The sequence below is a fragment of the Cebidichthys violaceus genome, unplaced genomic scaffold (assembly GCF_023349555.1).
Source record: "Cebidichthys violaceus isolate CVI_PGR_0920_01 unplaced genomic scaffold, fCebVio1.0.p SCAF_24, whole genome shotgun sequence".
Lineage (NCBI taxonomy): Eukaryota > Metazoa > Chordata > Actinopteri > Perciformes > Stichaeidae > Cebidichthys > Cebidichthys violaceus.
Genome location: NW_027176417.1, coordinates 3,438,968 through 3,460,781, shown reverse-complemented (window position 1 = coordinate 3,460,781; position 21,814 = coordinate 3,438,968). Strand labels below are relative to the sequence as shown.

General features: G+C 44.7%; 1 protein-coding gene across 2 annotated transcripts in view; it reads right to left on the bottom strand.

The window, feature by feature from the left end:
• LOC137879199 (protein FAM184A-like) overlaps positions 1-18,118 on the bottom strand; it is a 30,060-nt gene extending 11,942 nt beyond the window's left edge. The window contains exons 1-14 of one of the 2 annotated variants that reach the window (XM_068719857.1): positions 17,820-18,118; positions 12,728-12,805; positions 11,412-11,546; positions 11,197-11,295; positions 9,589-9,795; positions 8,946-9,119; positions 8,654-8,815; positions 8,125-8,260; positions 7,214-7,395; positions 6,928-7,113; positions 3,557-3,679; positions 3,313-3,474; positions 1,239-1,360; positions 753-945 (exon numbers count right to left, since the gene is read on the bottom strand). In XM_068719857.1, the coding sequence (XP_068575958.1) occupies positions 753-945; positions 1,239-1,360; positions 3,313-3,474; positions 3,557-3,679; positions 6,928-7,113; positions 7,214-7,395; positions 8,125-8,260; positions 8,654-8,815; positions 8,946-9,119; positions 9,589-9,795; positions 11,197-11,295; positions 11,412-11,546; positions 12,728-12,805; positions 17,820-17,975 (2,115 nt within the window). In that variant the 5' untranslated portion in view covers positions 17,976-18,118. The remainder of the gene's footprint in view (positions 1-752; positions 946-1,238; positions 1,361-3,312; positions 3,475-3,556; positions 3,680-6,927; positions 7,114-7,213; positions 7,396-8,124; positions 8,261-8,653; positions 8,816-8,945; positions 9,120-9,588; positions 9,796-11,196; positions 11,296-11,411; positions 11,547-12,727; positions 12,806-17,819) is intronic. The other variant, XM_068719858.1, reaches the window with a different exon arrangement.
• Between the last annotated feature and the right edge of the window lie 3,696 nt (positions 18,119-21,814).

The window sequence follows — 21,814 nt, the reverse complement described above, 5'->3', positions numbered from 1 at the left end:
GCTGAGCTCTGAATTACCCAGAGGCAGGATGCTCAGCGCGGACGGGTACGTGAGGATAAGTAGACAAGCGTCTGAGCTTTAAAACCAGCTTCAAATGATTCTCTGTTGCTACAGAGCCTTAACTCTGACCTGAGCAGCCTCTGCTAATTTCCACTTTCACTCCCATTAGAGGGTTTCTCCAGCAGCTGCAGCTATGAGAACTCGACTATGATCTTCTTCTCCAGTGTGTGTGTGTGTGTGTGTGTGTGTGTGTGTGTGTGTATGAAGCGCCTATGCATGTGTATGTACAGCTTACATATATACGTGTATGAGGAGAGATATGGGCTTTGGGGGGGGGGGGGGGGGGGGGAGAAAACTAATTAAAAAAACAGAAGCTGTGTTTCTCTTTTCATTCCGCATCGCTTTTGGCGATGAACAGAGAAAGTGGACAAAAATAGCACAGGGAGAGAAGTTAAATCCTTTTCGTGTTTTTCAGGCCGATTCAATGTGAGAATAATAGTGAGTCGTACAGCAGGTGAAGGGGGTTTGTTCACGGCATCAGTCGGAGGATGCAAAGCCTGCGAGAGTGAGTCTGAGACGGAGTCCTATCTCCTCGGACAGCTGAATGAAGACCACTGTTATCATTGCAAAACACACACAAAGAATATCTGCATGCATGTGCACGGAAACAAGACGGCGCACCTGCACGTTGCCAGGTGCGTGTGAATAATCTAAATCGGTGGTCGCAGCGCGGCGGTTCGTGTGGTGCGTACCTTGTGTTGTGTCTTTAAGCAGTACGAGTACATGTGTTTCACCTGTTCCAGCAGGTCTTCCACCTTCCTCTGCCAGCCCTCTCTCGCCGCCATCATCTCCAGTTCTTTCTGCTGGGAGATCTGAGTCAGCGCCGCCTGCTTGTCCGCCTCGTACTCCTCGGCCAGCTCCTCCTTCAGCAGACGCACCTCCTCCCTGCGGAGGGGAGGCGTAATGAGATTTGTTTGATTCACGCTTATTCTGCTTCGTTTTCTCCTGCTGAAGGGAATCGCTTCCGATCGTGTTCATTTCCAGTCCCGCTATTATTATTAATACCCGTGAGTCGAGTTGTTGTGGTAACAACATGCGCGTGTGGGCGAGAGATGACAGCGATGATCGAGGCAACAAATGGGACGAGCGAAACAGGAGAAAGTGAGACTGACGGGCCGACAGAGAGTGTAACACATATGAGGACCCTTTTGTTTTGGGATTTTTTTTTTTTTTTTTACCGCAGTGCATCTCTCCATTTCTGGTCCAAGTCATCCGCCATCTTGTCCATCTTCTGCTTCTCTTCTGTTCTGATGGACATCACTCTGGCATCGTGCTGCTGTCTCTGGGTCTCGATCTCCTCCTGCAAACACAAACAGATTTGATTAAAATACTCCGCTAGACGTGTTCCAGCCAGTTCCTTCCTTCCCCCTGTAAGGGACTGCTTTTCGGATAGTCAACAGATTAAACTACTCCTCAGGCCCAGAACACGCTTTTTATTTCATTTATTGTATTGCCCTCCAACTAGTCAGGTTTTCTAATATATTTTAAGGCAAGTTTAATAGCTTCTATCTTTTCTAAAGATAACAAATAAAAGTGTTATTGTCTCAGGAGAAACTTTTGTCATTTGTATTTCAAGTCAAATGACTTTTAGACACTTTTAAACTGTATGTACTCAAATATAATAATTACAATCCCTGGTCCAATAAAGAGTGCTGAATCATCATAACAACATGAACCTACTGAAAGTAAGTAAATCTCCTCAAATTGCCGTCTCTGACCCGATGCAGCGTTTGAGCAGCTGAGCGCTGGGATGACTCATAATGCCCACCTCCACATCTATTTATAATGCCACCGCTACAGGGCACTTATAATGTGCTGGTTCCCAGGCAGAAACTGACTTCACCGGGTCAGCCGTTTCCTGCTGCTGAAGAGGGCTGCGGGCTTTATCTGCTAAAGAGTTCATTAAAAAGACCGAAAAGCTCCGTTCAGCTTCGAGGTAAAAGTGTTTAGGATCCCAGAAATTATGTTCAAGAAGACATTTTTCCACTTCAATGAACCGAAATATGTTCTCTGTGATATTGCTCCGCTATTTTATCAAATAATCACTGTTGGATTATCTAATTTGCACTAAATTGACACCGTATTTCTATGCGGGAAATAGTCTGTTCTTATTTCATATGATGAATTGACAAAAGTGTAGCTGGGCTTTTTGGGTACTTTTTCCCCCTGTCGTTTTATAAAAGTAATAAGCTACTCGAGGGTTCCTGCCGAACAATAGCTGGTCTACATTCACCGGGAAGCCGGGCTCAGCTGGCTCAGTGTGAACACCAGATACAATCCGGTGCTCCTTTTTTTTTTTTTACCGTCCAAATCCTCTCCTTTTATAGAACCCAGGCTCCGGCTCTAATTATCACTCCTCGCTCAGCCTCTCTGTCCTCCTCTGTCTCTTTCATTGGGCATTTTGTATTCACTGATTTCACGTGTGAATTTCCACCAGCTGTGAACTTTTTATACTAAATATTTCAACTTCATCTTTATGCATGTTTATGTTGTTGACTCAGTTGATTTCAACTCCCCCAACGACGGCCAACATCATCCTTAAATAATAATATTGCTAATAATAATAATGAGAATAAACAACAACCGGTCTCTCTCTCTCTCTCTCTCTCTCTCTCTCTCTCTCTCTCTCTCTCTCTCTCATAATCTTGCCGTCTCTCTCGTCTCTCTTTTCAAACACAGGACCACTCAACTCAAAACAGCCTCATCATCCTTCTCTCACAGCTGGCCTTCAGTGCTGCACTTATCTCTCAGTTAAATCCCATTTCCTGCATTCAAAAATGTTCTTCCTCTCTCCCATCTCTCCATCCGTCCTTTCTTTCTTTCTTTCTCGCTCCCTCGCTCGTCGAATCTTCGGAGCGTCTCGTTACACTTTGATTTCCTGCTGAACGCCATGAATATTAGGTTTGTTTTGGCTGACCGGCTGACATATTTGATGGACTTACTGTCACTATTACTGACTTAAGATTTGTATTTACTCCTCATTACAAGTAAAGTCGAGCTCAATTGTTACGCTTCCAATGAATGAATTCCATTGAATTATTAGCGCTAACCTTGATAGTATTTCAGCTGAACATGCAAAAATGTGAAATTTGTCTACAGGCAATCTTATACGGAGAATAGAGTTTCCAATAATGAATAAATAATGGGCAAATCTTTCCTTGGGGTGAAAGGACATTCATATTTCCCTTATAATTAAAGACAAACGCACCAGGGATCTATGGAGCTGTATGCAGGCCTGTGTGCTCCCCTCACCTGCAGGTCAGTTAGCAGGTTGCTGGTCTCTCGGACGCGAGCTCTAGTAGCGTCGAGTTCAATCTTGAGTTTCTCCTGCGTTTCCCTCAGACAGCTGATCTGCGTCTGAGCTGAACCCATGTTCTGCTCGCCTTCCCTCACCAGCTCCTGGAGGTGGGACACCTGAAGAGATCAACAGAGAGGTTAGTACCTCATACAACCGCACTTCAAAACATCCGAAAAATATCCCTTCACTGTTCCGCACCTCCTGATTGGCCATGTTGAGCTTGGCCGAGAGCTCCTCTTTCAAGTTGTCGAGTTGCTGCTGGAGGCGGTCTCGCTGCTCCTCCAACGACAGACGCTTGATCTCAAACTCCTGACTCATTTTCTGGAGAGGAGAAGGAAGAGAAAGGTGGATTGATGAGAAGAAGAGGAAACTTCATCGAGAAAATGTCTCTGACAAAAAAAAAAAGAACCAATGTTTACTATGAAGGCCGTGGCGCTCTTTCTTTTCATTCCTGCAGTATTCCCTCTGAAAGCATAATCTCTAAAAAAAAAGGACAGGAGTTAAGAAGCCACTTTAAATCCCATTGGTGGCATAATATGGAGTTGAGGCGGTTGTTGAGTGTGAAGCACGGCGCCTGAATGAAGGAGTTTTCATTTTAAACTTGAAAGGCCATCTCATCCAACCAACCAACCAAACGGTTTCTATAATCCTTCAAAACCACGGCACCAAATCCTCTCCGGGCCTCGCTGAACGTCTCTTATGAAACGCTGCCCTTTTTCCTACTTCTTGGTTTGCCTCAGCTATTAATTCACCCGCTGAGTGGATGTGTTTTATTTTCAGTGTATTGTGGCAGTTCTTTAGAAATAACACTGTGCTGCTGGATAAACAGCACCATAACATCCTCAGAGACAGATGGTGAAATTGAGTTCAAGCGCTGATCATTTCAGTTGTATCAAATGTTTCCCTTTATACGCTGACGTAACGCTAATTTAGCGAATGCACGACTAATCTAAACTCTGACGATCATGCGACTGTAAATGGGCTGCATATGACGATATATACAGTGTGTCACTGTGCACACAGAAGGTTTGCAATTAATATCCTCACATACAAATGTATGCATTTAATTTCCAGATCCTTCTCGATAAGCATTGCTTCATTGTGTAAATTCTGTACATTGAATGTTCCCAAGCTCTGCTCTGCTTCCCGTGCGACGTGATGGAACTGTAAAGCAGCCGGCCGTCTCATCTTATCCACATGGGAGCCAACCAGTAATCCACATCCTCTTTCTTTAACCCAATTACAGTAGATGTGACCGCATCATGTTGATTTAAGCCTTCCACGCGGTTCGAGGTTCAATTGATTCCTCCGTAAAAACATTGGAGAATAAAAAAACCCCCACAAAAAAAACGCAGATAGAAACAAGATTAAACGATATAAGGGCGTACAAAACAAGGATATAAATGATATTAAAAATAGGGTGTCGGCACGTCCCCTGTGGGATAACAGAGAGAATACCGGTTGTGTGGTTTTAACTAAAGCTGCAACGATAAATCGATTAGTCAGCAGCTATTTTGATAATCTATTAATCGTTTTAAGTGCAAACATTTGGCTTCTACTTGTTCACATTATAGTAAGTGAAATATCGTACATATGATGTAATTAATGAATATACATCCACAGGAGAACAATCAGCGGCAGGGAGATTAGAGAGACGTGATCGCAAAGCCTCGATTCTGCCGCCGTCTCAAATTGCTTTAAGTAGATCGTGGTGAATTATGAATTAATACAGAACAAGCAATTAGTAGAATTAGTCTTTGTATTGCCTCGGTTTTAGAAACTCGTTAATATCTCGCTGACAGACGTAAAAGTTAAAAAAGATGAAGATAAAATGATTTAATGATTAAAAACGACACTTTTGTCTTCTCTTTCCTCTCCGTCTTCCTGCATCCTCTCTAATTTTTCTTTGTGTGGAAACAGACGTTAATTTAAAGATGACGCTCCGGCTTACATAATATTTCCTCTTTTTCATCATCGCCCCTCTCTCCACCGCTCCTTAATTTCAGGGAGATCTATAAACACACACCCACATGCTCACACACACCGCTCCGGCTCGGCTCGGCTCGGAGGCAGGATTTAATGTCAATGAAAATCAACCAATTAGCAGTCAGCTTCAAACAGCATTGGAAGCATGAGCTCAAAGGGGACACAAAAAAAAAAGAAGAAGAAATGTTATGAAAGAGGAGAGATATCGGAAGAGACAGGGGGAGAACATTGAGCTCAAAATTATTTAAAACTGTGTAATCATATCAGAGGCGGAAAATAAGCCGTAATGTTGAAGGGATGGTCTTTTTGAGACACAATGCTGGGAGTTACTCTGTGCTAGTGATGTATCATGCTGCCTTCGTGCCTCTGAGCCTATTCACTTCCACTGGACGTCAACACGCTCCGGTATGAATGGGATCCTTAATGGCCGCTGAATGCAGGTGGAGCCGTGCGAGCGTGAATAAATCGGGTGTAATGTGCTGTAAGGGCTGCAAGCAGGAGAAAAACGAGCGTGGGCGGCGGGGTGGGGGGACACAAAAATACTGCTGACCAATCAAAAAACGACAACCGCTCTCCTGTCAGCGTGCGACTGGACGGTTCTGGTGATATCATCCTGCATCGTCAGCCCGACCTCACTGGCCCACGTGGGGAAATCTAAACCGACTCAACTGGTTCTTATGAGTTTATTTATGCGTTTATAGAGTCAAAGAGGGGCTCTCAGAGAAATGACAACGATTACTAGTCCAGAATGCAACTGGACCTCTGTAATATAAGTCCCAGGGTGCGGGACATATTGTGGGACTAGCCGGTAGCTTCCATCACAAACAGCACACTTGATCGGCACATGAAAGGAAGCCCATGGGAGAATACAGAGGCTTCAAAATGAACAGAGACGAGTAAGAAACGGCTCAATCCTCCCGAGACGCTTACAAGCGTTTGTTGTCGGTAATGTAACGCCGTTGCGGTGAAAATGAATCAGGGTTTGATTTAATTCAAACTGTGTAATTTGATCTGTGTTTCCTTCGCAAGGAGGTCATTTGTATGGAGAGCGAATGAGGAAGTGAAAGAAGGGAAAAAGACATGACAGGATGAAAGCCGCAGAGGGGAACGCGCGGGGAGAGAGCGATGTTGTTTTCACGACTTAGTCTTAATGTTAACCTAATTAAATGTGTGCAGTCAGTTGAGCGAGCGGCTCATTTCTCAGGGATACATATTTCTTAATAGACTGAGGCCAATCGCACTGAGGAGGAAATGTAATTGCTGATGGTGCTGCACCGAAAAGAGAGATACGAAGCCCTGAGAGCGACACTCAGGAGTTGGATGTAATTCCTGTTTTTCAATAAAAACTGTGGCCTTTCCAGAGTTTTACCACCGTGGGGTCTATGTATGAGCTGGACCAAGATGTCTGCTTTCGTAAAAAGGGAAAATGATCAATAAATAGTTAAGACAAACAAGCTCTGAAACTGTTTTCCTCTGTCTGTGTCCACATATCATAAAATAAAATGTCCTAAAGTTATTGCGGTTACCACTGAATCATAATTCAGATCAAACATTTTCGTTGTAAATCCTAACATTGGACGAACCGTCATGAGGACCTTCTTCTCGTCCTCTTTCTCCTGCTGGGCCTCCTCCCTCATGGACTGGTGTTTCCCCTCCAACTCCTCCAGCGCTCTGACCTGCGCCTCCTTGAAGCGATGCATCTCCTCCTCGTAGTGCGCTCTCAGCCTGCAGAGCTCCTTCTCGTAACCCTGGTGCTCCTCACGCAGAGACTGGGGGGGAAGCAAAGGAGGAGGAGAAACGTTGAAATGATTAACGAACCCGTTTTCCTCCTCGGTGGCTGGACTGGGACTAAGGGCGGGTTCACAGCACCTGTTCTAGTTTCAGCACTTGTTGTTTGTGCTGTTCGTTGGAGGCCTGGCTCTGGTTGAGCAGAGCCTCCCTCTCCTCCTCCAGCCGGCTGAGCTTGTCCTTCAGCCGGCTCTGCTCCTGGTCCAGGTTCCTGATGGTCGCCTCGTGGGACATCTGGGTGGCCTGCAAGGAGCCGATCTGACCTGTGAACAACCAATTCAAAGTGTGTCAAAGAGGCAATCAGAACCGGCTCCACCACAACTGTTATCAATCTCCACAGAAGTATCCCTCTATTCAAAAAGCTCCTGTGAAAGACAGGCTGCTCATAGACTGGTAGAGAACTGGTAGGGGGGATGGGAGAGTGGTGTGGTGCGTTTTTAGACTGGAATCGATTGGGCAGACAGAGAGCAGATGTTCTGAAAAAATTATTAGGATTATGAAAGCTTTAATCCAGAGCTTTCAAAGGGAATCAAACTCCTTTCCAAACAAGTCAGTGCGTTTTTGAAGGGGCTCTTATTCTGATCATTTAGATGCAGCGAAGCGGAGCGTGTCTTAAGCTCTTCAGGGTGTGAAGAGCTCGTCCAGCAGTGTGCAATAGCACTGTGTCATAGTTCATAGATCATATTCCTGGAGCTTTTCGTAGCAAACTGCACGGCTACCGACTCAAGGAGAAGATGTCGATTCCAGGAAAAAGTGTTATAATCCGACGTATAAACCATGTATAAAATGAGTTCTCGTTTTTAAACAAATGTGGATTTCTAGAGTGATCCGTGTGAGATATGATCAGGTGCAAGAATAAAACGAGAGACCGAGTCTAATAATGAAGCATAACTAGTTGTCTGGCCCTTATTGTTTTGCGAAACAATTGCTCGGTTTACCTAAAATGTCGGTAACACATCTGTGCACACCGTAAAGCTAGAGGAACCTCTTACTGGCTTTATGGAGGATTTCAGTAGCCTGCTGTTGAACTCGTTCCCTGCTGCCGTCTAGTTCGTACTCCGTGTCCTTCAGCTGCATCACCCAGATCTCTCCGTCCTGGATGGCCTCTTCCAGCTGCTTGTGCAGGTTCTGCAACACGCAGATGTTCCCACAATTATAACCACAGCAATCCAACATTCAGCAGTTTAAAACCCGCTCGTAGTATCTCTCCCACTGCAGCCTGAGAGTCACATAAAGCTTGCCAGCTATTCAGACTCTGCACATTTGCCTGCAGGACCATCAGAGCACACCACATTAGATTTCCCTCCACGCTGAGATTCTTGAAAACCGTCTTCGCCCAGAGGCTTTCACTTTGGTCTTTGTTTTCTGCGACTGTTTTCATCCAATTTAGCCCACTTCCCTTTATTATTTTCGCTTTTTTAGGAATACCGTAAATACAAGAAGTTTGTATGAGCAGCAAAAGCATGTCTTAGTACTATTTTCATGAAGAACAATCCACTGAGTCCACCGACGCACACGCACCTTGATGGTTCCCTCTGCGTTGGCCAGCGACGTCTGCAGTCTGTTGGTCTTGTCTCGGTTCTCTCTGGCCTCCTCGTGTGCTTTCTGGAGCTCGCTCCTCAGCTTGGACAGCGAGCGCTGCAGCGCTGCCTCCTGAGCCTGGAACTCCTTACGAAGCTCCACCTTCACAGGAGCAGAGAACGACATCGATCACTCTTGAGACGTGAACGCATCCCCTCTGACTCTACCTGTCCTGCAGCAAGCAGCAGACAGAGCTTCAAGGAGACAAACACGTGGCTTTTTTTGTTTTTACCTCGGTCCGTTTCCAGGCCAGCAGGTTCTCCGTGGTGAGCTGGTGCGTTCTCCTCATGGCCTCCAGCTCCCTCTCGTAATACTCCTGAGCCTTGCCCAGCTTGGCCTCGTACTCCTCCACCAGACGGACCTTATCCCTCGTTATCTCCTCCACCCTCTCCATCAGTGCCTCCACCTGCGCAGAGAGACAGGGATAAACGAGGCGGCATGTCTTTGCGTTGCGACTCAGAGCCGCCACAGCACATTTAGGAAGCTTTGGAATGAAGAACCGCACAGCATATATTGAGCACATTTACCATCATATCTGTTATTTTTAAACGAGACATATTGAGTTAATCTGTTATATTGGATATTTAACAGTTGAGAGGAAAGGAAAAATGGGAATAAAACAAGGGGATGACATGCAACAACGGCCCGTGGCCAGATTACAACCACATCAGGTTTATATTATATTCATAAACCCACTGCACCAACAAAACAACCCGATTTTGTTTTCAATTTTTAAAGCCAAAAACACTCAATAAGCCTCCAAGACAGCAATTACTCCATCAAGTAACTTGCTGTGTAAACTCTCCACAAAAGAGAACATGCTTCAGTCCTCCCAGAACACTTCTATCTTCCTTCCTCTCTCACTCTTAGCCCACCTCTTGTCTATGGAGCTCGGCCAGTTTCTCCTGGTCTTCGGTGGAGGTGGCGCTCTGGTTCTGCTGGTTGTTGAGGAGTTCCTCCACCTCGTGGCGGTGGGTGGCCCTCAGCTCCTCCAGCGCTCGTCGTTTATCCGCCTCAAACTGGGCCTGAGTCTGGCTGAACGCCCGCAGCTTCTCCTCAAAATCCCGACGCATCTCCTCCACCTATTGAAACCACGAAACATAAACTATTCCGTTTGAATCGTTGGTGTGTTGCTGCCAAACTCGGTCTCAACCTGTGCCAAGCTAAGTGCTCACAGCATCCCTTGAATAATCCCTCTGTAATAATTGGAAAAAGTGCAGAATATTTAATTCTATTACCTTATGCTTTCACTAAACGTATTTGTTATTTCCCTCGGTGCCAAAACAAATGCTCGCAGCTCCTCCGACGCGTTGGAAACGGCGGTTTTGCGGTTACAGCGAAAAGATCTGACAGACATGAGGTGGAAAAAATATACAAAAATGGGATATGGGATGCGATGGGATGTGATGGCGGCAGACGCGTTCAGGTTGGTAAAGAGGGCGTCTCTTTGGTCAAGCTGGGGGTGGACAGTGTGAAGGCAGTGGCAACACCAACGCTAACGTACAAAGATCCCAACATAGATGAACTGATGATGAACTGAGCTCATTCAGCCACCGGCTCATCACATCGAAACACACTTCAGGAGTTCATTTATGCCCACTGCCTTCAGACTCTACAAAAGCAGGCGTAGATGATATGATATGAGGCGTGACGTGAGATATGTAGTCATGTAGGATTTGATATTTTGTTTATTGTAACTTTATATAATTCCTGCTTAATGCTTACTGGATATATTGTGCATCCAAAAGATGCTGATGCTTAACGGAGGAGATGGGATCCCCACGGTCAAGCTTTTGGCCATTAATATTAGCTATAAGCCGGATATTGAGAAATATGTCAAAATATCTATGAACTTTTTAATCTTTTAAATAAGAAAAAAAAGTGGTATATATTGGTGGAACAGCACAGATATGGCGTGCATTAGTCATAAAGCTGGTGGAAATAGGTGGCATGCTTGCACGTTTGTGCTTCGCCTCACTTAAAGGAGCTATATGTGAGATTCTGAACATTAATATAGCAGCAAACAACTGTTTGTTATGTCAAGACATCGTGGAGAAATGGGGTCCTGAGCAGAAAATGAAGCCGATTGCTCGCGTTCAATTGAATCAACCTTTAGCTGCCTAAAGCATATTTTACTGGATGTTTGAGGTAACGCTATGGTACTAATTTGACTAAAATGAATATCCCAACCAATGAAATAACAGCCCAGGTGTACATCCTCTTGCTTGTACTTACCTCGTCACTTGGCATTGCTCACAAAAACTCTAGTGCGACGTCTAGTGGCTGTGAATGTCTTAAATAGAGCCTTTAACTTGCAAGTGTTGCATTCAAGTACTGACAAGAACAATATATAGTAAGGTGGATAACATGTTTGTTTTATCAGCATTAAACAGGGCCAGTGAATCCAGTGCAAAAACAGCGTCTTTTAACAGGCCGTGTGACTGTGTGTGTGTGTGTGTGTGTGTGTGTGTGTAAAGCCTTACCTCTCTGCTCATAGAAACCACTCTCTGCGTGTGCTGGGCCTCGGTGCAGAGCTGCGAATCCTCCATCCTCTGTCTGTACATCTCAAACTCTGCTAAAGCCTGACAGCAACAGAACAGCTGCGTTACATTACTTCACATGAAACGACCACACAACTGCTAATTCATGCAACCAAAGTCAGCACAACCGAACGCGTCGCCCTGCAGCAGTGAACGACCTGTCTCTTCATGTGTTCGTGGAGTTCGACAGATTCTTCCAGACTGGCCAGCCGCCGCCTCAGGTCCGCCTCGTCCACCATCTTGCTCTTGTACTGCATGATCTTGTCTCTGGTTTCGGTCACAATGTGCTGGACCTGAGCAGCAAGGGGAACAACGACGACAACCGTTAACACACCGAAAGCTGCAGAGACAATTTAAGACAAGAATTCAATATGATGTGATATCAAAACAAACAGAAGTATCTCGTTCCATTGCACCATGAGGAGGATTTCCAAATCCCACATACACAGTGGTAGAAATAAATAAAACTAGGAGGCAGCACAGTTTCTTGGCAGGGGGAGAAAAGACCCACTTTGAAAATGTAACACTTGAAAGCGACACAAATTAAGGACCATGATGCACTGAAGCTTCTCTCTGAAAGCAATACGAATATTGTCTTGTGTTTTAACTAACTTCACCTGGAGATCATGTCTTTTGATCTACAGCCGCTATTTCTGTGAAGTCCAGAAAATAAACTAAAACACAACTGTTTTTATTCAAACAGCTGCTGCAGCCCGCTGGTAATTGAACAAGATTTCTTTTCGCGGTATCAAGCAGCAATATGACATAATAATCACACTTTTGGTTAGTGTGCATCGCTCAAATTATAGTACAGATGGAGCAGATACACGCCTGGGACAAATTAAAGGAAATAGCTGAATGAATGAATACAGATGCCTCTAAATGCCTCTCATTCTATTTCAATTTAAGGAGTTCTTTAGCAGCCCTAACACACATTATGTCGTTTCTTTTTCATCAAGTGAGTTAATCAGCTGAAAGGGCCGGGCTTCTAACCTGTAAACTGTTGAAGATAAGAGATGCTGGGGGGACACTAATCAACCTCTACTCAATCTCAATTAAGACACTGTCGTCTCTCTGTGCAATTAAGATGAACAACTTGAAATGAAGGTGAAACAGAAACACGTTGAATGAATAAATCGTTTTTTGTGCGATTTTGGAGACGTCTATGTGGGCTCATCTTCCCCCTAAACCATGACAACAGTGCCCCATGCAGAGTGCAGCGTTGACCTGCTCCCTGCAGACAGCTTAAATATGGTCAGACACCCAAAAATTGCAGTGTGAGAGGATTTCCTCCGTCCTCCTCTCCTCCCAACCGCAGCGCGCTGCCAGTCACTGAAACACTGAGCAGGCGAGGACGAATCCTCACTTCAGGAGAACGTCGCTTCACCAGATTCTTCCTCATGCGATCACATTTAAACACGTATCTGTTGTTCCTGGAGTGGCGAGAGTGTCCGTATAATCGGTGTGCTCGTACCTCGTCCTCGTGAGCATCTTTCAGGGACTCGATTTCCTCCTCGTGTTCGTCGTTCTTGGTGTTGAGCGCATAAATGACCTGCAGACAGGAAGGGAATTAGACGTCAGAATGAGGACGTGATATAGAGCTCTTATTAACTGTTTCAATATCAGATCGATAGCTCAGCTCTGCATTCAGAGTGCAACAAAATCCATACCAATAACATCAGGAAAGGAGAGAAATAGGCTTCGCACACTGATTTAAGACAGTTGCAATTCTCTTTTTGTCTAAATGTTTCTTAAAGAAAGCCAAGAAAAGGATTCCTCAACAAACGCACAAACGAACTACAATCTCAAATGCTTCTCAGATGCGGTCGCAGTCCGCCAGCCGCTGCACAAAACGAGCCTAAGTGAATAACATCTTGTCAGTCACGCTCTCCCTCAGGTGTATAAGTAGGTAATACGTGCTGCAGGTAAATGATACGCCGCAGCTTGAGCTTCAGCAAATTGAAGCCCCCCCTGTGAGCGGCTAATACTCAGTCATGGTCAGCTGATTTACAGCCCTGCAGAACTAAGAAGCTCCACATTGTGTTCCACTTAAAGACGAGGCGAGAAGATACATGCGGTGTGTAAATGGACACGTGCGTGGTAATTACCCTCCGTGAGGCGTGATGACACGTGTAATTAGTACTTTCTAGTATTTACAGTATTCTTCACGCATGCGAGTTTGCACGGCACGCAAAGAGGGAAAGCGCTTCAGAGCGTCTCCTCGGAGACGAGATTAAACTCCGCACACCTGAACGAGTGGGAGCGATTGTCTGCCGAGGAAAACTCACCGCCGCCCTAAATCTGTTGTCGGAAATGAAAGGTGCCGGCTGCCGTTAGACGACAAGCACTTAGTTGGAAGCATCCTGAGGCCTTGAAGCCCCCCCACCTCTATAAATAAAACGTATTACTATTGGTATTATAATGGACTTAAACACCTTCAGCCTGTCATTTGAAGATACTGTCATGAAAGTGTGTCAACAGAATTGATTTTTTTTTTGTGCTCATTTTGTGGTTGTCTGCCTCCTGACACTGTGTACCTGGATGTTGTTATTTACCTCCGCTCAGTGGAAGCGTTCAGAGATGTTTGGTTCTCAGCAATAAGTCAGCTGCGGAAACATTCCCTCAATTATGCGCAATTATTTTAACGACTTTCATCTCGCTCTCCTCTCCCTCTTGCTTTCATCCTTTTATCTCCCTCTCTGTCTCTCTCTCTCCCAGGAATAAGGGAACTTCACATTACTATTTGTGTCTAAAGCTGGCTCTCCATAAATAGGATAAGGCAATCATTTTTTCTCTTGAAGTGATTCTGTTGCAAAAGAAATTCAGCAAATGACCAGAGAGGAAAATAGATTTGTTGATTAAAAAAGGTATCCTTGGACAGTATGAATTACATAATGATTCTGGAGATGAATCAATATGAACCTTGGTCGCAGTCCAAGCTATGATGCATTACTGTTGTGTCACATCTCAGGTGGAGGCTGTGGTTGAAAGGAGACAAAAACAAAACATATCGAGTAAAAAAAACTTGAATTATATTATTATATGGGAATATTAATACATCATCTGTGCATGGCAGCGATGTACGGCTAAGGTGAGGTTAGATCATGCTTGTTAACGTAACTTTGTCTATATTTCTTTATAGACTTAAGCATTAAAGCCCATTAAACGCTGTATACATACAAACATACAGTATAGTTAGCGCGTGTTTCAATAAAACTTCTTAGTTTCAACCATTGAGTGTGAAACTTTCTTGCATGAAACTTTACGCTCGGTGAGCACGGACTAACACGAGGCTAGTTGATTGATTACATTATGTGTTTATCATACGATCGATGGACTTGAAAGCCCTCGAGCTCAGCCGAGTCTGACTTTAATCCTGGGATTTAATGGGACGTTTGGATGTCCTGTGGGTTTTCCAGAAAAGCTTATCCGCCCTGACAACCTGGAAGACGTCCCCAAAAACAATTCCGGGGGATTTTCTTGACGTTGAAGTCAGCTTCGAGATGTCAGAGATAGAGCAGAATGAGTGAGGAGTGATGAAGACCATGGAGCACCCAGGACGGACGCTTTCACTATTGATTGAACTTCGGAATAAAAAGGTCACTGATGTCGAAAGTAGAACAACTGCAGCGACCAAAACCCTGTTGCTCCGCTCTGCTCGCTTCCAGAGGATTACCATCATATTCAGTAATTAACGGATTAATGAAAGTCCTATTCTCAGAGGTGCTGGAGTCTTAACGGGATCCCCGGACATTTGTGGCTTTTAGTCCACCGTTTTCCTTCAGCAGACACTCCGTGAACGCGGTCTCTGTTACCGATTAGCAGAAGCACACGACAGCATTTACTTTGTCCACCCAGTCGTGGCGCCAAGGCACTTCGCATCTGTTTCCTCCTGTCGCTGTCGTGCTGCTCCGATGCTCCAAGGACTCACTCACCCCCCCCCCCCCCCCCTCCCAGAACATCGCCACATCACAACCTCATCCGCACACACAGCAGGCGAGAACAAGGGCACGCTGGGAGAGAGCGGTGTGGAGAAGCAAACATCCTCTGATCCAGTAAGCTCGACAAAAACTGTTTACGACGACTGGGTCTAGAGTCTCAAACCTCCTCGCTATCGACTGCTTCAGATGAGATCATCTCCATGCTCTTTACTATCAACAATAAGTGCATTTAGGAAACCAGACGAACACATCGCACACAACAGGAATCTGGTTTCAGCTCTCGATTGACCTCCCAGCATGCAGTTGTTCGCATCAACCGGTGGAGACGGCACAGGCTGTGATCCAAACGCACAACTGTTATTATTAAATGGAAGTGTGCCACTAAATTTTACCCAGAACTCAATCATTCTAACATAAAACATTTATAAAATATTTTTGCTGCGAGGACCTGCTACCTTGGCAAACAGGTGCACATTGTAAATTAAAGAGACAGGATAATACTGGGACTTGTGCTCCAGGTGCGTGCAGTAAAGATGGTAGCTCTGACATTTTTAATATTATATTATATATGTTTCGTGCCATCTTTGTGGCTCCGTGCCAGAAATGATGTAATGGTATGAAAGACAAAATCCCGGATGTGTTGTTGAAATCTTTTGCAGCCACAGACCGCAATCAGGGTCTCAATCTGAGCTGTGACAATAACGGTCCTGATCCTGGACCGCGGCTTTATTCTCCTCATCGGGTCTCTTTGTTGCTTGCAGGCGGGAGAGAAATAAAAGCTCAGTGTGGATATCAGACAGCCAGGTGCTCCGTCGGTAGTTTGGGTTAAACCTCTTCTTCGTTGTAAAGCTGAAACTGAAACGTAGCTCACTCATTTGAGTTGAATCTATCTCCATCACGAGGTGATGCGGGACGCTTCCTTTGAAAACGTCCAAAGCAAAGGACGACGCTCATGTGTTCGACAACTTTGTCCTACTTTCTGCCTGTAGTAGCTCAAAGCGCCGCTGCGTGACGATTATTGGAGGAAACAATGCAGCACCTGCAGTCACACACACACACACACACACACACACACACACACACACACACACACACACGTCGCTGCAAACGTACAGTCAGAGCCGTCAGCAGTGTACTGAAAGAGAACGAGGATGTAGTTTATGCAAGAATCACCAAGAACACACGAAACACACGAGCGGCATCTGAAGATGTTTCCACAGAAGAGTAACACGAGTCAGCAGATAGTTCGCCTGCAGATACCCCCACACAAGCAAAAAAAAAAAACCACATTAATCTGCCATAACACTTTCAATTTTTAAAAAGCAAACACTCTGGAAACACCACACAGAGAAGTGCTCCTCGTTTCTAACTATAGTCTCTTCTTCTTCTTCTTCTTCAGCCAGGCTGCACCTATCGGCTGCCTCCGATCATACCAACAATTATTTGCCTCATCGATGGAGTTTCAATTGAGTTGGACTAGTCTGTGCAGTAAAAGGCTGATAGCAGGCCCCAAATACCCTGGACAGGTTGTCAGGTATCTAAGCCGCATTTCTCTGGTTTGAGGAGCAGGAAATCAATGTGAACACAGGGGGACCAGTATCTAAACCCAGAAGAGTGCCACTGAACCTAGTCACATTCTCCGAGTGTTAAATCTGTCGTTTGCAGCCAATCTCTCCACCTCCAAACTATTTTAATCAAGCTGATAATCCCCCTGGATAGCCACAATCTATTTGTTGTGTGTATTCGCTCAGCTCATCCTACTGTACACAGCGTCTAATTCTGTGATCGTATCACCGAACCTGTTATGTAAAAATCTCCTGTCCTCTCTGCTTTTGTCTCCCCCTATACAAGCACTGTCATATAATCAGTTTTATTTACATTCCATCCACCAAGGCAAAAAGCCCCATAGATGCTGTGAACTGTATCTGCCACCTTAAATCTCCCACTACAGCGGCGACACGGTCGTCCCTGTTTCCTACACTGGCTTCAGGTGGAGTACAAAGAAAGCAGCCAAAACCTCTGCATCCCTCCAAGATTACATAACTTCCCCGGGCCCCTTGAGCAGCAATGGACGCCCCGTGATGGCAGAAAGCATGCACGGGTTAAACAGTGGCGGGGTAGAGGGTGCAATTACGGCAAAACATCTGGGGAAAACTCTCAGCTGCATCAGTGTAATCCCTCGTGAAATACAGTTGGGGTTTTTTTTTGCAGGCAGAGTAAAAGCAGAGTAGAGAATACTAGCAGCCTGCACACTGTAGTAAATAATCACAGGAGAACTCTCTCTAGGTATGCATCACATTCACTTCCTCTAAACTATGCACAACAACACCTAGTAGAAAAACAAACCTTTGCATCAGTATTTTAATGGTGACCTATGAACCCTGCAGGGATGCAGTGAAATATCCTCAAACCTGCTCCAAAACACAAACACATCAGCATCACACCTGCTGACCTGCACCAAACATGTACAAAGCATCACATAGCACCACATTCTTCCCCCATCTGTTTACAAATGACATCCCAGCGCGAGCCTCCACGGTACTACTCCATCCGCATCCCAGGCTGCTCTGCGTGACTTTTGGGCACCAACGTCCCGCATCGTGCACACACATCACACCTACAGACCTTGGTCAGCTGCGCGATCTTCTTGCTCATCTTCAGGTGCAGGTCTTGGGTGTATTCCAGCGTCAAACTCCCGTCGTAGAACATGCCGGACGCTGGAGACGGGGTAACGTTGTACTTGGTGTTGCACGGAGGCTGCCAGCCTGCACCCGTCGCCATTTTCACGCGGGGGGGAAATAAACCCCAAACGCGTACGGTTTGACTTGAAGTGCAACGGAGCGGCGGCTGCTACGCGTTAAATCCTCTCATTGTCGGGGGGGTTGTGGTTAATCTTCCGTGTTTTTCCGCGACGGAGGACGATGGAGAGCGGGGACTGCGCGCATCCGCAAGCGGGAGCGAGCGATCGGAATGATGAGAGAGGCGGAGACGCGCGCCAGATGCTCAGCCAATGAGTGGCAGGTTCAATTGACCGTAATGCAGCTTTCTATGGCTTCTTCTTCTGTGGTGATACGTCTCAATAAAGACAGACAAGGCTGTCGGGAATATGGTCGTTTTAATTGGCAATAACATTGTTGTCTGTTGTATGAATTGATAAACAGTTCATGTGGTGGGTTATTGTGACGAGGATGAATACTGTTATCAATTAATGCTAGCTCCCAGTTTCATTCATTTATTATTGTATTATTATTTTTGTTTTATATTTAATATAATATAATATATATGTATCATTTAATTTGCCCCATTGCAGTCCTGCATTTTTGGAATTTAGCGAATAAGATTTATTATTATTTTTATTATTATTATTATTATTATTATTATTATTATTATTATGAGAAAAGAAAGAAGATAAAGTTTAAACTGGGAAAAAAAATATTTTGTGAATGTATACAGTACATCAAAAGAAAATATGCAACGACTAGTCGTACAAAAATGAACAACACTCTGCTCTTCAATTGAGACTTCATTGCATTGCATCGCATTAGAGATGCTGAAACTGTGACTAATCCTGCACTGACATCTGCTGGTCTTATGCGTGAACTGCAAAAGGTTTTTATCAATACTATTTTTGTGAATGATCGACAATCTATGAGTAAATCTGTAAACATAAACATCTAATTAAATATTGATTTACATTAAATTAAATTAAAAGCATTCCTAATATTTAAAACGTTTGAGCAGGCATTTGTGAAATGTATTTAAAATGTGTGAATCGAAAAGGCATTTGCAAAATCTCAAATCCACGGATGTGTGCTTGTTTTGGCTGGAGGTGTGTGAGTCAGTCAAAGGAATATAATAAGAAACATTTTAGAAGATTTTCCCTGAACATACTTTAAATGTCTCTTCACTTGAGCGTCATGCCCTGTAGATGGCACTATCCCCTCACTCACACTCCTCAAGGTTTCTATTCCATGTGTCAGTGAATAGGACCAACATTGCAATCATGGTTTATTCTGTCAACATCAGCACCAAAGTGAAAGAATACATTTTTATTACAACTGGCCACCATCACGATTTGATTAACACTGTTTTGCTGCAATGGTTTCTTAAGGCGCTCACCATTTCCCAGGCGTTGGCACTGGCAGGTGTGGATGGCTTAATTTAGCTTAGTTTCATCTGCAGACTGTAGCTCTGGGCTCTTGGTGCTTCCTACATTGAGCCTGCAGTAATTCGCTGCTACACAAGCTTCAGAACTGCTTTGTTTTTTTACTTACTGACTGATAAATAAGCTACAAACTGCCAACTTTACCTGCAAAGTGCAACCAAGAGCAAAGTTTCCCTTTGAATTGTAGTGAAGAAGATGACCACTGGGAACGAACCCTGAGGCCACCGTGCACCTGAGTGTGAAAATGTCTCCACCTTCAGAAAAAGTGCCTTGGGATTTGTGTTTGGAGACAGATTTAGTGTTTTTCTAACCAATTATTGTGCTTGAATAACTCCTGAAGGTTAGAGGCGCAACAGAGGTCCGCCTGTGTGAGTTTATTCTTAACATTTTACCAATTTAAATGTTCTTGATAACTAACACATCCAACTGCCAAATGCACATGGAGCTTTTGAAGGTTGCAGAAGGATAAAAAACAGCTTGAGTTAAATGTAATGACAGTGGGAAACGAGCAGAGCCGAGCAAAACAGATTACCTGTAACCAACAGAACTGCAGGGACGCTTTGAGATTAGATCAAATGAGATATGCTTGATTGTACCCATGGGGGAACTTATGGGCTCAGCATCACCGCATCATTTGTCTCCAGCAGCATCCTTGCGATCATTTATATTTATTTATGTTTTTACAAATGGTACTGGTTTGCTATTTACAGGGGTGAGGGGAATTAATATATTAAGGAATAGTAAACAAGTAGCTGTGAAATAGACATTATAAATACGCAAGATGCCACAAACAGGAGCAATTAGACACACAAACATGTTTGGTGGGGGTGCATCATCTTTATTTAAGTCCATCCATCCATCCATCCATCCATCCATCCATCATACATACATGCATGCATGTATGGATGCATACATGCATGTATGGATGCATACATGCATGTATGGATGCATACATGCATGTATGGATGTATTCATTCATCCATCCATCCATCCATCAATCCATGCATGCATGCATGCATCTATTCATCCATAGGTCTCCAGTCTTACTGCCAGAGAGCTGTTCCAAAAAAATGAGAATTCCTCCCATGAAGAACATGTGAAATACTCACATATGCACAGGCAGATGCGGTTTTGGGATAATTCACACGTGGAATATGATATGAATGAATGAAATGATCACAACTGTCATCATAATAATTCCACAAAGAGAAACGTTTGAATATATTGTCCACCCTGACTAAATTATTCAATATATTCATGGGGCGACACATTTTGCAGCTTGAAGTGTGAGACATGGCAGACAGTGTAAAAATACCCCAAATAAAGACAATATAACACTTTCATTTAAAACAGGCATTCAACCAACAACAACGGCTGAGAGGTGAAGAGAAACTAATACATTTTCAAAGAGAGAGAGAGAGAGAGAGAGAGAGAGAGAGAGAGAGAGAGAGAGAGAGAGAGAGAGAGAGAGAGAGAGAGAGAGGTGGGTGCACATTGGAAATAGAAAAAAGGAAAGAGAGTAATGTGTATGTGTAAGCGAGGAAGAGAGAAAGCGAGAGGGAAGGGGAGGAGGAGGGGGGAATTGCTTTGCAGTACACCCGTGCGTAAATGTGACCATCCTCGCCGTGGTCCCTCCATCCCTCCGTCCTCTCCCCTCCAGCCTCCAGCGGCTCCTCTCTCCTCCTCTTAGCCGGGATCACCTGCGCGGTGGTCAGTTTTGGACCGTGGAGTCCCGGGTGTCTCGGCTCGGCGCCCTCCTCCAGGGGTTAGGAGGAGCGCCGGGGACGTCGCCCAGGTTCCTGCCGGGCTTTGTGACCCCCGCCGCCGAGAGCCAAGGCTCCGAGCGGCGAGAGAGACGCGGCTCGACCCGCTCTCGGATGCCGGTGATGAGGGGTCTGATCGCGCCCCAAAACACCTTCTTGGATACCATCGCCACTCGTTTCGATGGGACACGTGAGTACATCGGAGTTATCTCTAATCCCTTAATTTCATGGTGCGCAATGGATCTGTCAAGCAGTTTGTTGAATCGGAATTGTCCTCTCTGAAAATACGAAGTCCTCCAAAGACCTGCAAAGTGCTGAAAGAGGATTGAGGCCACCTGAAGACAGAAGCATGCTGATACTGAATGAATCATGATGAATGAAAGCAGCACAGACCTGATATTAATAATGCATGAAACGCCATACCTTAACACCGAGTTCAATGAATTAACATGTCCCTTCAGAGGATAGACATATGACATACTTTGTCTTTTCTTTTCTTAGTTGACCCTTTGCCATAATATTTGAACGTGCCTCAATGCCAGTAAACCGTGCAAAGGCTGCATTGTGTTGATCAATGCTGTGACTCAGTGTATCAATACAATTCAAAGGCATTGATTTGAGTTGCAAGTGAGAACCGTCAGTCGGTCAATATAAGATTTTAAACCGTAACATTTGAATGATCACTATCTTAC